Raw genomic sequence first — 18,170 nt, forward strand, 5'->3', positions numbered from 1 at the left:
CACTGAAGTCTGAGAGAAAATAGCAGTTCTGCTGCAGATAGTGTAGGGGAAAGAGTCTGGGATATGCATATGCAGCTGACTAAAGCAGGCTACATGCTGGACTGTAACAGAGAGGAAACAATAAATCTTAACTACTATGCAATAAATATTCCCAATTTTAACTAAGGAAGTTATTCTCATAGTTAAATTTAAAAGAAAATAACAATTTATCCAAGCTTGATTATCAAACTGTGCTTTTCCAGTCCTTTTTTTTTTTTTTTTTTTTTTTTCCTAGAAACTTTAAAAGAAATTAAGAAAAAAACTAAAGAGGAAGTTTTTCTAAGAGTGGGAAAGGAAAGTAATAGTAACATGTCAGTTTTCCTTTCCTTTGCTTTTCTGGCAGCACTCCTTGCTCATATAGGCTGTACCACTCAGCGCCGGGGTCCGGAAGCCAGTGGAAGAAGATTTAACCGGATTCAGCACGGGCAGTGCACCTATACTTTCATTCTGCCAGAACAGGATGGGAACTGTCGTGAAAGCACGACAGACCAGTACAACAGTAACGCTCTTCAGAGAGATGCTCCTCACGTGGAACAGGATTTCTCTTTCCAGAAACTGCAGCATCTGGAACATGTGATGGAAAACTACACGCAGTGGCTGCAAAAAGTAAGTGTTTCCTTTTTCACTTCTCACTCAGTGAGCGTTTGTTGTTGGTGGCTGTTGTTGTTGTTTTTTTTTTTAATTGTGCTTGTATAGTTCATAGTTTTCACGGGTTGTTTTGAGAACTGAGGTTTTATCTCATTTGTGCGTAGGGGGGAAATCTCACAGGCAGAGTGCACTCTTTTAGGGGCATTGTTTTTGTGAACAGAATTTTTTTCACACCGCTGAAAGACGCAGTTTCTTAACGCTTTATCTTGAGAGACCATGGGTGTTTTGTGAACTAGTGTACGCAAGAATCACCAGAGGTTCTAAGGACAGAGCTTACTAAGTAGCCCTGTAATCTCTACTTACGGTTCACAGAGTCAGAGTAGATGTCATGCAGGATACCTGCTACTCTGACAGCAAAAGGGGACGTTCGAAATAATCAGCACTTATAGGCACTGTGTTAAGAATATCACTGCTTCTCCAGAAATAGATCCTGTAATACTATTCCACCCAGTTAATTGCTAGAAAGAAAGAAAAAAGCACTTAGGCATTCACACATCTAAATCATGACAGTAAAACTTTTCATTTGCATAGATTACAGCTGTTTTAATTTGTGTTTGTTCTTTCATGGAAAGGGAAAAATGAGCTGAAAGGTGTTGTAGTAACTTGGAAGAAGTAATGCTTTTAAAGAAGTCGCACCAGAGATCTGAACTTCCACTAAACTTTTCAGTATTCAATTATAAGCTGAAGTTTGGTCCAGAAAATACTTTAATGTGTAAATAAATACCCATGTGAACAGCCCTCATTCACCTTAACAGGATTACTCACTGCACCACAATTACATACACTGCAGTAACTTGTCCATGTTTTGGTAATGAAAATACCTCGTGAGAGCTGACAAGCAAAAATAAATAAATAATGAAACAGCCTTTGTATCTTGTTACTTGTAAGGTTCCCATTCTTACTCTGACATTTTGACTTGTCAAAACCGAGAATGTTGAGCAATTGGTGATGCAATTAGTTATGCAAAATGGCACATGTATACTTCTGTATACATTCCTTTAATGGATACTTGATATAGCTGTAACACAGATTCATGTAAGAATGACAATCAGTGAAAATCTGGTGAGGACTCTGCTAGGTAAGCTAAAGTTTCCCATTAATATATGTATTGATAATTATCTCAATTACAAGCTTTGGTTTGTCCAAACAGCATAAAAAACAGAAATATGTTAAAAAACATAAACAACCCTCCCATCCCCCTATGTCTAATAAAATCCTTAGAAAGAATTTTCTGATCTCTTGATGAATTGTACTTCTTCCATATCTGGCTCCAGAAAGAGAGAAACAAATCTATCCAGTGAACATGTGACTATAAAACAAAATGTAACCAAGCTTTTCTGTTTAGAACTACTTTCTTCAGTTTTTAATAACTTGGTCTGCTTTGGGGAATATAGGGTTGGAAATGAGGGGGTGTCTTTTGTAGAGGAAAGTATTTCTTAAGAAATTATTTTGCTGTACCTTGGGAGGCTGAGGCAAGAACTGAGAGGAAAATTTGTATCTGTGTTTATGCACACATGATTTTACTTGAGCAAATTGCCTGCTGAATCATGCTTATGAGAGTTCACTTATTCTGTGTTTGTCCACTAGAGACTGAACTAAGATCACTGTTTCACTGTGAACTGAACAGGAAGAAAAATGAGTCTCTGGAGTGCGAAAGTCTGAGTTAGGGTTAGTGCTCTCACACTTTGGAAGGAAGTGATTGAGGTAGGCAGGTAGGAAGCCCAGTGAAAGGGTTTTGTATTGAGGACTCTTTTCTTCTGCAGTGATTGAAAAACTGACAGTGGGCAGAGCCAGCCCCTGGTTACTCCCAACCCCCACCCTCTGCTTCCAGGGCGTTACATGAAGCCAGCCTTGTGCACGTACCCCATGTGTCAGCTTGCTCTGCAATGAAAAGACCTGTTTCTCTGTGTGATGGAGTGTGGCTCACTCAGAACAAATGAGTCTGATGCAGCTCCATTATAGCATCTCTGAATACTGCATTTGCTTTGTTGCTCTTGCCATTACAAAGCATCTCAGCCATACCTCACTTCCTTTCAAAGGAAGCGTAATGCTGAAGTGTAAATTAATTCATTATGTAGATATTGTGTATCTCAATTTTATACTCTGCATTTGTTTCCCTTCCTTGACTTTTAATATCAGAGATAGCTAGCTCTACACTAGTAGCATTTTACAGTGCACCTGCTGTGAATAAAATAAAGATTAATTACTAGTTATAGATAGGTCTGTGACTGGAATTGAATAGTTACTGTAAGAAATAATGTTTGTATTTCAGAATTTGAGATATACTCTGACATACGTAAAGGAAACATATTTATTACACTATGTAATATATAGAACTGTGAATAAAATTGTACCAAAGCTATGTTTTGCAGAATGTATTATTTTCTTAGCACAAATGCTAGCCTGCAATATTGAAAGAGAATTTATTAAAATAGTTTGTGAAAGCAAGATTTGCTTAATAATTAAAGTAGTATTTTTTTAATTATTACATAATATTTACACTAGCAGTTTTCTAGAAACTAGAAACTTTTGTTGTTCTTGTTGATTTAAATAGATTCCTATACCTTTGAACCCAGAAGTGAATTTTTGATGACCTCCTACCTTCATTCTAGATAAAAATGTGCTTTCTTGGGAAGCTGATTACAGACAATTAAGCCCCAGCCTTGTCCACTACCATTTGCATATCTGCAATCAGTATAAGTGGAATTGGCTGGCAAACTGGGGACGCAGCAAAACGCTCTGTACCAGAACTTCTTAAAAGAAGATGATTCGGTAAATATTTTTAGAGGTCTTCCTAGAACTGTTTATTTTAATACTGGATAACTTTCCCCATTGTTTAAGCTTGAGTTTCATTTCTGCAATATGTTTATACTAATAGTTCAAAACAAACAGTTCATCACAATTTTTTTCTTGCAGTAACTGACTGGCACACTTGATACTGTTTGGTATTTAGCTGCAAAGTCCAACCATTGCCAAAGAGGAGTTATATGAGTTATTATCATCATGTGTTGCTTGGGAACTTTCTCTTAGCTTGGTGAAATTATGGTATCAATGGATCCAGTCCAGGCTATACAGATGAGTGTTTCATATACTCAGTCAACACAATGGTAATAATTTCTATTACCATAGTAAGTGAGTTTTACGTGATCCACTTGTTCTTTTTTCTGATCCTTATCTGAACAAATACCATAATTTTTTAAAAATGAATACTTCATAATTGTATACTACATGGAGCTAACACAGACACAGGAGCTTGAGTTGAATGTAGGCTGCAATAAATCTGGTTCACTAGTATACAAATTTAGATTTCTTTTTTAATAATTTTCTCTGCAAAAGTTGCTGGCACTACAACACAGTCCAAATAGAGAAGATTCAGTTTTCTTCCCTTATCTTTCAAAGTGTTTGTGCTGTAAGAAATTATGAGCAGTTTTTTCTGAAGTGTCTGCATCTCTTTCACTGTCTACTTGTTTATTCTTAATGTATTTTTTAGAAATTATTTGTTTTGCAGCATCATCTGTGCTCTCTGTTGACTGCTGTATTTTGCTTATATAGCAATGCAAGTGCTCACTTGGATTTTAAATATCTGCAAGGCAATTAGAATTTGAGGAGTACCAGTCACTATATGGAAGAAACTTCTGGAAAGACTGATGTACACTCACTGTGTGCTGTAGCTCCATCGGAAATCCATCTCCCTGCTAGTAGGGCCTAGCACTGCAGTGAAATAATAGTAGAGAGTTCATGTGCGTGGAGTAGCTGGATTTGCCTTGGGTTTTATTTGGTTTTTGGGAGTTGGGAAGATTGCTTACAGTTCACTTTTTCTGTGAAGCTAGGAAAAATTGAGACGGAGCTGGCCCCAAACTGGCCATGATCTAAAAGACTGCCATAATATATAAAAATAAACTATAAATATATGAGAGGTCATAAAAAGCAGTGTAAGATATTTTCACATATCTAATATAAACCAATATTGCCTAGTTGAACTATCACATGAAACAAATTAGTGAATTTACTTACATAACATGTACTACTCAGTGAATAAATATATGTAAAAACTAGCCTTATGAAATAAGAATTTGTTCGTTGAAAATAACAGGCTCTAAGAAAATTCATAACTGCTTCTAAAAAAAAAATTACTCATCTCCAAAAAAATATCTTGATCAGTGATATGCCTGCATTTCGAAAGCCTTATTTATCAAACTGCTGAGGACCTGGGGGCATTTTGAGAAAAAGGAAAAGCTTCACACATGAAAATGCCTGAAAACTTTATGTTACTGGTGAGTAGTATATTCAACAACAATTTTTTTAAGAGGCAGAAGAATCAAAGAAGTAGAATGAAGGCCAGTCTCACTTGTTGCCACATTTGTAACAAATGATTTAAAACAATAATTCCTGTGCTTGGACAGAAGGTTTTATCATAAAGTGCAGTACAATCTGACTAAATTTATTTTCAGTGATGACTGTTGTAATCAGGAACATTCTGGTAACAATAAAATATTACATTCATTAGTCATAAGAACTGTCCAACCAACATGCCCTATGGGATATCTCATTTTGAGCACTGAGGCCTTTTCTAGATGAAGCCAATATAAATGGCTTGTCAGTCTGAGGGAGCTGAGAACTCATCTTTCCCATTCCCTTTTGTGGTTTGGAAGCTGTCTCTACTTTGGAGTGTTGGGTGCCTTGGAAAAAAAACTTTTTCCCCCATATGGGAAAAGTGTAGAGCTGGATATTTTAGTCTAACTTCTTGCAAAAGCCCAGAGAGGAAAAAAATAGGTTTTTCTTTGCTATGGGGAATCTCTCCACTTGGAGTCAGGAGACAGTAGAAAACCCAGAGGAAGAGCCAGCCATCTTAGCCATCCTGTGGTAGTCCCTACTTCTCTTCATGGACTGGGGAAATCTTGAGCAGCTCACTTCTTGATTTAAATGCCTCAGCAAAGTGGGATGGATTTAAGCTTTGCTTTCTGTTCACGACTGTAGCATAGACTTCCCTTGTGCCTGCAAGGAAATCATAAACTTTATGTATTCCTGTTTCACTTTTCTAAGGCAGATATAGTACTACTACTAAATTTCACAAGGCTGCTGGGAGGCTTAATATATTTTTTGTGTTGCTTTTGGAGTCTTGCTTATGGAAGACATTTTGTGCTATTAGCAGTTTGTAAATGATAGTAATCCTGTCAATGTTTATAGAAAGTGATGTGAGATCAGAAATCCTTTGAAAGGATATTTGTTTTAAAGTGTGGAACTAATTTTTTTTTTTTTTTTTTTTTTTAAGTAGACAAATGCAGTGAATATGAATGTATTGTTAAGTGTATTTTACAGATTGCAGTTGAGTAAGTGGATTATAGGTAAGATATGTTCTGCTAATTGTGGGATTCATACTTATTGTTACAGTGTTCTTAAATCCTCTCCAGCAGCTGCTGCTCCATCCAGTGCTCATCTAAGGTGAATAGGATTGTAGTTCAGTCTTGAACAGATCTTGAAGACTGGTGAGGAATAGACAGTTTTTCAGACCTATTGCTACCAGAAATTTTGAATAAACTTATTATCAAATCTGGGCTCTCTTATATGATTTATTGCAAACATATCCTGAAAGACGAAGATATTTAGCAACCTGTTAGTATTCATCTCAACTTACTTTGCAGCTCAGTCCAGCTTTCTCTGCATTTGCATTGAGCTGCAAACAAAGAGTAAGTAAATGAGGACCTTCTAAAACTATCATGATTGTAGCTGTGTTCTTAACCTTATTTTCAGCACCAGCAGCTCAAGTGTTTTGAATAAACAGCTGCTGTCTGTAGAAGTCTTCCCAGTAGCATGAGGATTTCCTCTCTTGTTAGAAAGTTGAAGTTTGATCAGGAAAAGGACATTGAAATAGTATCATATTTCATAAGAAGAGTTCTTTTTCTTACAAAATGAGCAGTACTTAAACACAAGGTTATTCTTGTGTAACCACATGTGCATATTTTAGATGGTGTTATGAAACACCAGTGTTGAATATTCAGTTGGAAGAGTAACTTAGAAATGCCATAAATTATTGCGCATCTGCATTGCATTCTCGTTAATGTTGATGCACAAAGATCAAACTTGGCTTTTCATAACCTTAGTTAGGAATCAGGTTAATCTAAATCAGTGTAAGTCACTCATACACTGGCATAAGAAGCCTATTCAAAACTTTGCAGCAGTTTATTTAACCCTTTAAAAAAAGTAAGAAAGTTAAACTAGTGCTTTGTCTAAATAAGATCTAGCTAGGGCTATGCTAAACATTTTGAAAGCATGTAGGCATAGACATTGAAAACACGGCAGATATGTGGACAGTGGGAAAAACGGCCCGAGTTAAATTTCCATGCATTTGGGATTGGAAAAAAAAAAAAAAAAAAAAAAAAAAGACAAAAATAAGTCAAGATAATTTTATAATCTCTCTGAGGAAGTCATGTAGAAAATTAGTGTTCTAGTATACATTGTAGCTTCATGACTGAGGTAAGTTTCTTATGCTTCTTTGGATGCTTCTAGCAGTAGGAAAAATAAAACAAAACAAAAAACCCACAGCCAGTAAGTAAAGTGTTATAATTTGAGAACTATGCTAGTTGACAGTGGATTATATATGTCTTTAATAAGGTATTTTAAATGTACACTATGTGGTAGCACATGGTCATTCATATTATCTGCTACGAATTCCATTCTTAAAAGAGAAAGGAATAAGATGAAAATGCAGATGCTATTACTTGTACATAGAAAATCTGTGATGAAATTATGGAAGTAAAATGTGGCTGATTGAAAATTCTGTAGAAGACCGCAGAAGTCCTTTGCCTTGGACTCCTCTCGCCAGTGCCTGAATGGATGCACACATACACACATGCACATACACATATGCATGCATTTAGATTTTGGAGTGACTGGTACTAAGGTGCACAAAAATCCTTTTCTAGTGTTCTGACTTAAATCCCTTTCTGCATTTTATACATACTTATCTGATGTTGGAAGTTTTGTTTCAAAACATTCTCCATAGCTACAATGTCTTTGTTTTTCAAAGAGTAAAAGGTTAGTTTGTATTTGGTAGGGATCACTTAAAATTTAGGAAATTGCTAAATTCCTGCTTTGGATATCTCCTGAAACTGACCTGTAGTCTCAAAAAAACCCCTACCTAGAAGAGTTGATAGCAAGAGGTATCCCTGCATATTATGAGTGCAATAATTCTGTGTGAACAAGTCCTCACACTGTGCTGCCCATAGATTATGTACGTGTTCACACTTGTGCTTTCCATATAGTTACAACAATTTCTGTATACTCTGGAAAAAAATATTGAATCCTTATATCCCATATATGCTTCTGTCCATATATGCAAGGCAAACCTGGTTGTGCTTTGTGTCTTTACAGAACAAAGCTGATCAGAATGTTTGCATGGCATCTGCTTCTTTAATAGGACTTGGCATAACCATACAGTTCTAATTTTTCCTCACATCTTCTGGGAATTCTTATTTATCAGAGTAAATTCCTGCCATCTGGCTTATTTTGTCTGGTTGTCTCGTTGCAAATCATGCACCAGGCTGCAAGGGGACAACCAAAATCCACTTGTTCCACTTAGCAGACTAGCCTCCACTTAGACTCTCTCCTGCCCAAGGATCTGTGTTCTGGCATTCTTTCTTCTCGCTCTGGACCAAAGAGGCAAACAAGCTTGAGAGATTTCCCTAGAGATAGGATCAACTCTGCACTACTCTGCCAGGAAATTAAGGCAAGGCTAGATTGCTGTGGGAGAACACTGCAAAGAGAATAAGCAGAGTACCTTAGAAGGCAATTTTCATTTTTTCGACAGCACAGCTTCTTTCACACTGCAGCATAAATGATCAGATTGGTACTAATCAATTTGGAACTCAAAAGCTATCTCTGTGACAGGCATATAATGCCATTTATAGACTGATTCTGCCCCCTTTCAAAACCAAAGTTCCCTCAAAGGCTCTCTATGCAAGATTTACTTGAAAGATACTATTTGTGTTATAAAACTTCTGTCTTCAGGTTCACATCATTTAGGAGGTCAGGCTTTTATTTTCCTTTTCCCAGAGAGTTTACAGACAAAACCACTCTTGTCATTTGGATGCACCTTCCCACAATTTTAAATGCTACAATAAAATATCAGCCATTCTCAAAGACTTTCTGGCCTTCAATATGATGATTTTTCTCCCTGACTGTGAGTGAAAATACTCTGAATTCAATGTGTAGTTTAATATTAGACATTTAACATATTTCAAATTCTCTAAACACATTTTAAATATACATAAAAATGAAAGCAGAAGTAGTAATATACAGTAATATACTCTGCAAGAAGATTTTACATTTACCTTTAAGGTGATGAAGACTTGTATGTCCTTTACATCATATTGTTTATGAATGTTTTGAAGTTGCCAGCAAATGTTTATAATTTTTTTTTTTTTTTTTTTTTTTTTTTTTTTTTTTTTTTTTTAAAAAAAAAAAAAAATTTTTTAAAAATACATTTTTTAAAAATGCATTTTTAGGGAAAAATAATATTGTTAAATTTTGACCTTTTTTTTCCTGAGCACTGTATCGAACAATTTTTTTTCTTGGTTTAAACCACCTATGGCTGTACTTAAAATGCTAATTCTCACTGTCTTAGATTCAGATTCAAGTAGTTGTAGTGATAACTGTCTTCTGGGAGTTTCAGTTTTCATGCAAAAATCTTTTCAGAAGATAGTTTAGATCCTTCTTTTAAAAAATTTTCTCATAATCCCAATATGTAAATGTAAATAACAAGGAACATAATAATATGGTCCTTCACAATCCTTTCAATTTTCCATTCTAAGCCATAAGACTTTTGCAGGTAGGCAAGGACCTTCAGATAACCATCTCACTTCATAAAACTAATATTTTCTATGAAAAATCTCTCTGGAAATGGTTTGATATTTCCGAAACCTTTCAGAAACACTTTATAAAACATGTGATTCTCTGAGGTCACCAAAGAACTGAATGAAGAATGATATAGTCTTTGAAATTTAGGCATTTATATGTAGATAAAAGTAGCCCAAGTGAGTATTTTGATTCACTGCCATTAAGTACTAAGTATATTTATGGGCGTCATAGTTAAATATTTACCCTCTACGGTCTTAATTCATCAGGAAATTCCTGTGGCCTTCTAGGCCACATCAGCAAGTTAACAAAGTGATGGGTAGCCCCCAAACCATGATGTGTTTGGTGCTGTGCCTGGAATTCTGAGGATCTGCTTAAAGGGAAAATTGCTCAAAGAAATGACTTAATTTCTTCCCAAATGAACTATTCCCCTTTTTTTCTTGGCTAAGACTTCATACTTCACTCTGTGTGTGACTTCACAGAATCACAGAATCACAGAATCACAGAACTGTAGGGGTTGGAAGGGACCTCCAGAGATCATCGAGTCCAATTCCCCTGCCAAAGCAGGTTCCCTACAGCAGGACTTACCATAGTAGAGATAAATGGCTGAGGGCCACCTATCTTTCCTGCGTCACTTCTATCGTGTTAATGGGAAAGGCCATAAATGCTCTGCAAGAAAGTTTTTTTATGTTACCATTTTTGTAAGAAGGACATACAGACTGCAAAATTCGTTATCACTTTAGCCCGTTAACTAGAGAAGTGATGATTAAGGTTGTTTCTCTTTGCATTTTTCTTGAATGATCCAGTCCGATCCTTTGGATTTTACAAGAATTCCAGCTGATTCACTACATGTGTATTTCTCTGACGTTCTACATGTCCAGTGTAACTCAACTGTGTTGGCTCCTGGCTTCATGTCAGTTGCTTAAGAATTATTTTTACCTGTTTAGATCCTCACAAATCAAGTCTTGCTGAGAAAGCTGACATTGTTTCACCCTCTGGTATTCTCTGAAACCAGCTTGTTAGCTGAGCCTCTGCATCGCACCTCCCTGGCAAAATACTTGCACCTCATTTCACACAAATGTACTCTGCTCTAAAGACAAAAGGTAATGCCCGGTTAAACCATGCACAGTGTTAGAGATGTGTCTGTGGCTCAGGTAAGCTATGCATTAAATATGAATATATAAAGCTTTTTCAATTGCTTTTTTATGACTTTGATATTTACAGCCCAGGTAGCTCCCAAAGAATTGAAGATAAACTTATAACTATGGTCTATTACCTCTTGGAGAGGGTCATCTCAGGGAAAGTGTAAAGGACCTGAATTATCAGGTATCAGTGACAGAAAGATGGCAAGAGTTAACTCTCCAAAAGATTGTGAGAGCTAAATTTGAGATGGCACTTCAGAACAAGAAGCCAGCATATTTGAGGTTGATAGAGGGATTCTTTAGTAGACAGATAGAAAAGGTGAAGGTTGCTGTTGTAATCCATAAATTGTTGTTCTTCTCAAGGTAACAACATGTCACCAAAGCACACAGTATAAGATAACTTCCTGTGATAGAAAAGGCTCAGAAAATTACTCTGGTGTACAGCATATTCTGTGAAGTACCCTGAAGGAATGAAGCTGCCAGTTATTTACTGGCTGTTTGGCTCTATAATTATCATAATACTAATTTCAGAAGTAATACAGTTGACTTGAGAACTAAATCATCATAGCTGAGGAGCATCTTAAAACAGTTTTTTCTTTTCTTTTTCTTTTTCTTTTCTTTTTTTTTTTTTTTTGTAAATACAGAAGACATGTCTTTCTAAACATAAGAAGAAAAAGGAATAAGAGACAAGGGAGATGTTCAATATCAAGTTTTAAAGAGGAAATTGAAGTCTCCGAGTTTTGCTGGTTATTGAAGTATCTGAAATGCAGACTACCCCCAGCTTGCAGCTGAATAGAACCAGAATGCCATTTGTGGTAGTGTGTATGGTCACTAGTATGTTACTCTCCTATGGGAACACTCTCACTACTGTCAATGAAAGCCTCAGAGGTAGTGTTCGGAATTGTTGCATTTATTTGACCATTAAGTGAAGAAAAGATGTACTAACATCAAACAAGCACCTGGCAGAACATGAGCTGTAGGCCAGAAATACTAGAAAGTAATTTGCCCAAACTTGTCAAGTGTATGTTTTGGCAAGATCTAAGGATTTGATCCTGAAAGCACCAAGAGTCCTATTTTGAGTTAATTGCAATTTTCCAAGAAACAACGAGCACATGGGAAGTTTTACTCAAATTAAATAAAGCTTTCATTTCACTGTTGGAGGGTGTTATCACAAGCATTTAGGTACGTTTAGTAACTCTGGACTTCAACAGGAAGTAGAATTAAGTGCGAGTTGCTCTGTTACTCTAAATTGTACACTAGTATTTGATGTATTTAAATAGATGAGGACAGAAATTCTAGAAACTTCTGGAGTAGCTTTCCTATAAAAAACAGTAACACAATAATCCAATGCATCAAAAAAGGGAGAATTACAGTTCACAACATGGTTTACTTAGGGGACTCTATGACTTTAGGTGCTCTTTTTGCTGGTGAAAGGTAGCCATGATGGCACATGCCACAATATGTCTGTGCAAGCACCAATATGTCTCAAAAATGTTTTTAGAGTAAACTCGTCAGTTATATAGGGAATTAATAAATAATGTATTTGAGTGCTTAAACAATATATTTACATATTGTCTTTTGGAGTACAATGAATGAATGGATCAGTACTAAAGAGTTATAAAATTAAACAGACAGAAATGAAAAGATTTGTCTGGAATATGGGTCCATGAAGAAAGGATGCTTGATTATATTTCCACCTTAATATTAAAGCAGCAAGCCAAAGATCCACCATTTTTTAACCTTCTACCATACTGCCTCCCAGTGTTCTCTACGCTATGAACCCTAGAAACAATAACAAGAATGCTTCTTGATCCAAGATTTAAAAAAAAAACAAACAAAACAACTTTGCACTCCTACACATCTTGGAAACATTTAGTAATTTGGCCACTGACCCCATGGGGTATTTCCTAGAAGCAGAATTGAGCAAGACTGAAATTGTCATGCTGTTATGGGCATGAAGATATGACATGGATATTTCACGTGTAAAATATGAACCATAATGTGATATCTTTTCCTTTTTCATGCTTTTTTAAAGACTATTTCAGTATTTTCATTTATTATTTCCCTGCCAAGATCATGGAGCTCTTGTGAAATTGCAATAAAAAATGTTTGGTCCATTGACATTAGAATTTACATGGTCCTTTTTTCTGGGCTATAATTTACCACAATGGAACACTGGAAATGTGTTACAGGATAAATTTTCCATTTGTATTCTTAATTTTCAAGCTGATTGCCCTCAGTGTTAGTTATGTCAGTGTGGTTTTGAATGCTGTGTCAGTTCCATAGTAAAGTCATTCTGAAAGGCTATAAGCAAGTTGCAGTATTATTTTTAGAATATTACTCGTAATGCAATGCAAGCTTTATATTGTGAGACAGAGGCACATCCTAAGTCAGAATTGCTTGGTGATTTTTCTAACAGAGTGGATATTAAATTTGTTTTTGTTTCTATCAGACTTTGTCTGGTATTGCTATCACATGTTTTCCAGGTGTTGCCACCATTAGCCCTTTGCCAAAAAGTGTGACTAGAAAAAACAATAATATCCCATGGGAATATAAACCCAGAGGAGGCTTTCAACACATTTCACAAAATCAAGCCATTATCATTAAGTAGCCTCGAGAGAACTAGAAACTGGAAAAAATGGTCTCTTGACTCTCACCCAGAGTGTGATGTTAATGAGTTACTGTGCTTCTTGGCCTGATGCTGCTCAGAATGAACCAGTGGTAAAAATCTGAGTTTGAGTCCAGGAAAGGGAATTTCCCAATCTTGGACGCACCGGGATGAAGTTGACCCCTTACCCCTTCCTTCCTACGGTGCTTCCAGGGGTGGCAGAAATACCAGGTTCACTACTTGTCCCTATGGACAAGTCCTTCACACTTCTCTGCCTTATTGTAAGGGGATTTCTGAACAGTAAGAGACTGACTTCAGTTCTGTCTGGACAAACCTCCTTGGCAGAACAGGAAATTCCCAGAGGGTCAGGAGGAATTTTAAAGGGCTGGAGGGGTGTGTTGCAAAATGCTAGCCTGGCAACCACGGAGACTGAAGTCTGTTATTTATAGAAGAGCAGAGGCAGAAAACAGATGGTGTGCTTCCTCACAATATGCTCTACAATTCCTGCATTGTGTCAGCATAAATTTGTGGGGTACCACATCAAGTACTGAGATGATAGTGTGGTCTCTATCCCCAGCCATTTCTTCCCTTCACATGCCTAGAAAGATACCAGCTAATGCCACATGCAGTATCATTTTATAGTACAAAAAGAACACTTTCAGAAAGTCTTGGAACCACAGTGTAGATCAGAAATTGTGTCAACAGCATCAGTGAATCAATGCCAGTATCTATCTGCTGCAGTTAAAGGAGGCTCATGCCCAGTCTATGAGAAGCAGATAAACTTCAAAACTTTTTTTTTTGTTGTTGTTCATTTGAGAGCAGGATTCTGTGTGCAGCTTTCATTGTATGCACAGGCTTCTCCCAGCATTCCTCAGTCCTGAAAGTAGGATGCATGTCTCATGAGAATAATATTATAAAGAGATTTCCAGTATTTCCTTTTTTGTTCATACCAAAAAGAACACCACTGTGACTTTGCTAGTCAGGTTTTTTCAGCATTCCTTTTTCCATTCCTCTCAAGCACCAAAAAAGAACTGAAATATCAGTTGATAATTAAGTTCTCAAAGAGCCCTGGTAGATTATTTTAGTTTAACCTAGTTTTGGTTTCTATTTCATTTGTATTTTTAAGAACCCAAGAGGACTTCAGTTTTTTTGTTTGTTCATTTGTTTTTTTCTTGAAGCCAGACAGGAAATGTTTTTTTATTATTATTATTATTATTTTTTTTTTTTTTTTTTTTTTCATGAAAGTGTTTTAAAGCCAAAAAATCCTTAAAATCCTTTTTGTTGAGGTTTTGTAGAGATTCACTGGGCATTTGTTTGAAACATTTCTGTGACAGAATTTCTCCGTGGCAGATGCAGTGGAGAAGCTGAGAGCTTGGGACCTCAGATAAATGGAAGTGTGTGACAGGGCAGCACTTCCAAATCAAACTTTTGTGTGTGTCATCCTAAAAGTTATAATTCTTGACTAAATAACGTCAGCTGATTTGTTTTTGTCTATTTGATTACATATTTATAACACTATTTTCCTTTTGGTTTCAAAAAATTGAGCTTTTCAGAAACTGAAAGAAATGCACTAGAAAACATTTCCTTGCTGATAAAGAGAGTATCAGCAGACTGCTACGAAGTGACTGCTTTAACAGGGATTTGAAGGAAAGTCGAATCCAGTATTATCTTGGGATGTGAAGGAGAAGCCTAGATACAATATTTATGTCCAAGCACAGCTAAGATGTTAGAAAAGAGATGCACTGTATTGGTGTCATCCTGTTTATCTGGGAACAGTTTCTTCTGCAGTTCCATTTTTTTCCTTCCTGAAGAAGATAGAGAGAATATGCATGTGGAATGTTGTTGATATAGAAAAGATTATGCAAACTGTTCCCACTGAACTAGAGACAACTGAGTTCAAAGGGAACTGTTTGTAACTGTCCTGGTTTTAGATTTAATTTTTTTATTTATTTTTTTAGTTGTCTAATTTAGCTCATGCTAAAGGAAAAAAAAAGGAAGAACAAACCACTACAAAAGCATCATGAAACTGCATAAGAGAAAGTTGCTATAGTAATTATAAGGTGACATAAACAAATAGATGACAAGTCCATGCTGAACACATGATAATATTCCTCTGATTTGTTTACGGATATACTAGAAATGCCTGTCTGTCTGTTGCAGAGATGATCTGAAAACACGGGTCCTTTTTTTCTGAACTTAGTGAAGCCCACATCTCCCAACCGATAGGAGTGAATGTCATCCTTTTGGCATCTTCTGATGATGATGTCTATTAATACTGCATGTCAGTGCATTTTACCTTTGTTTTTTCTATGTTGCCACTTGCTGGCATAAGATCTTATTGCAAAGGTGACCAGATAAAATGTAAAAAATGAGAAAAGCCACGAGGATAGAATTCGCTTGTTCCCTCAGGTACCATTGCTGTCACAAAGAGCAGAGCTCAGCGTTGCCCCTCCGCTCCCAGTGAGGAGCTGCATCCACCATGAGGTCTCCCATCCACTCCTGTGCTCTGGGATGCACAAACCCTGGGGTCTGTGCTGCAGTACGACAGAACTTCAAGAAATTTCAGTCCAGCCAGGACTTCATATCAAACACTGCTGTTTTAATGACTGACATTATGAAAGAGGTAGTGTTCATGTAATAAGTGCAGTGCATACTTCTATTATAGATCTCTTTAATATTCACAAAGACCACAGGAACTCCATTCTTCCTTTAATGTCTTGCATTCATTTCTTAAATAATGACAATTGTTCATACTTCTCTTACCTTTTCTGTTCAATATATTTTACAGTTGTCAGTGGATAAACCTTCTTGTCAATTAGAAGGTTTGATGATGGCATTCATTTTGTTTTTATTATCCAGTCGAAAAGCCAAGGTACAAAAAGGGCACTTTTTGTCATTTGGGAACTCTAAGTCTAGTCAAGAATAAAATCAAGACCTGATTCTACAGTGCTTAAATGGTAATCGACAAATTCCACCTCACTAATGTAGATACATAAGCATGTTGTTTTCTCTGAAATTACACATCTCTTATTTTTATTTATTTATTTATTTATTTATTTATTTATTTATTTATTTAATGTGGTAGCAAAAGTTTGGTTCATTCACAGCTGCTGTTAAATTGCTCAGTTGCTCAACCTAGGTGAGTGGAATGGTATGGATTTAAATCAGCAAAGATCTGACATATACATATATATGTGTTTTCAAATCCTGTGCTTCAGGGTGTCAAACTAGAGGTGCCATTGCAATACAGTGCACCAAAACTTAAACTGTGTTGTAAAAGCACAGAAAACAGTCTATTCTTCCAGGGGTGCTGCTTTGAGTAGTGAAATCACAAGAGGGCACCACTTTTGAAAACTGAAACTGTTTCTGTTTAAATATTAGTATCTTGTACTTATTTCAGGTATGACAGAGTCAATCTTCCTATCTATTACAGTAATATAAAAATATTGGTTGACAGCCACTGCTGTGTTTATATGTAGGAGTTCCTACACAGCTGGTTTCTAGATGTCCTTGCCCCATTTACTATGATCTGCTCTGATGAATTTACCCAGTTCATTGTAATGAAAAATAGTCCATCCAGTGTTTGTGCACACCAATTTATTTTGTTACTCAATTTCCAGAAAGGCTCATTTTTCTCTTTCTCAAAAAAAACTCCTGATCATACAGTTTATGATTCTATGATCAATTCTATGCTTGATTCTATGATTCGGTGATCAGATGTGCAAGTGATTCTCGATTCCCAGTGGATCATCCATGAAAAAGCCAAACCATATGAAATCAAATGAAGCCAAATGAAGAAAGCAATTTCCTCATCTTAGCAAATGAAAACCTTTCCTGAACAGAAAACATTTTAATATGTTACAGTCCATTGCTTTCCACTGGTGTAGAGGAGATATGGAAATGCATCAGAAAGAATCGATTCTTAAGCTTTTAAAGTGAAAAGTAAAATCTTAATTTTTTTGTTGTTTAAAATTCCTTGCAATGACCTGTATAATTTATTAGCAACAGCCACCATTCCCCACTGGGTTTAAATGTGATGACAGGTAAAATATAGAGCATGTGTTGCCTTACATGAAGCATACTAAGGACTTATCCAAATGCTTGGTGAAATGTGTATTCCTATTATTATTTGACATATATAATGTATCACAGAATCACAGAATCACAGAATCACAGAATCACCCGGGTTGGAAGGGACCTCAAGGATCATGTAGTTCCAACCCCCCTGCCTAGCAGGGCCACCAAATACACACATTCAGATCAGGTTGCCCAGGACCCCGTCCAACCTGGCCTTAAACACATCCAAGGACGGGGCATCCACAACCTCCCTGGGCAGCCCGTTCCAGGGCCTAACCACTCTCCTTGTATAGAACTTCCCCCTAACATCCAACCTAAATCTTCCCTCCTTCAACTTGGATCCATTTCCCCTAGTCCTGCTGTTGTCAGCCCTTTTGAAGAGTTTACTCCCCTCGTGGGTGTAGGTTCCCTTCAGGTATTGATAGGCTGCAATGAGGTCACCCCGCAGCCTTCTCTTCTCCAGGCTGAACAAGCCCAACTCCCTCAGCCTGTCCTCATAGGGGAGGTGCTCCAGCCCCCTGATCATCTTAGTCGCCCTCCTCTGGACCCTTTCCAAAATCTCAATGTCTTTCTTGTACTGAGGGCTCCACACCTGGACACAGTACTCCAGATGGGGCCTCACAAGAGCCGAGTAGAGAGGGACGATCACCTCCCTGTCCCTGCTGACCACCCCTCTCCTGATGGAGCCCAGGATCCCATTTGCCTTTCGAGCTGCCAGAGCGCACTGCTGGCTCATGTTCAGTCTCTCATCCATCAGGACCCCCAGGTCCTTCTCTGCCGAGCGATGTACTTTAAATGTACTT

General features: G+C 36.9%; 1 protein-coding gene across 1 annotated transcript in view; it reads left to right on the forward strand.

The window, feature by feature from the left end:
- Window positions 1-286: 286 nt before the first annotated feature.
- Window positions 287-18,170, forward strand: part of ANGPT1 (angiopoietin 1) — a 161,900-nt gene continuing 144,016 nt past the window's right edge. Inside the window, exon 1 of the mRNA XM_042839619.1 lies at window positions 287-645. Within this exon, the coding sequence (XP_042695553.1) occupies window positions 349-645 (297 nt within the window). The 5' untranslated portion in view covers window positions 287-348. The remainder of the gene's footprint in view (window positions 646-18,170) is intronic.

The sequence above is a fragment of the Centrocercus urophasianus genome, unplaced genomic scaffold (genome assembly GCF_019232065.1).
Source record: "Centrocercus urophasianus isolate 14NV4802_14NV808 unplaced genomic scaffold, USGS_Curo_1.0 seq_11, whole genome shotgun sequence".
NCBI lineage: Eukaryota > Metazoa > Chordata > Aves > Galliformes > Phasianidae > Centrocercus > Centrocercus urophasianus.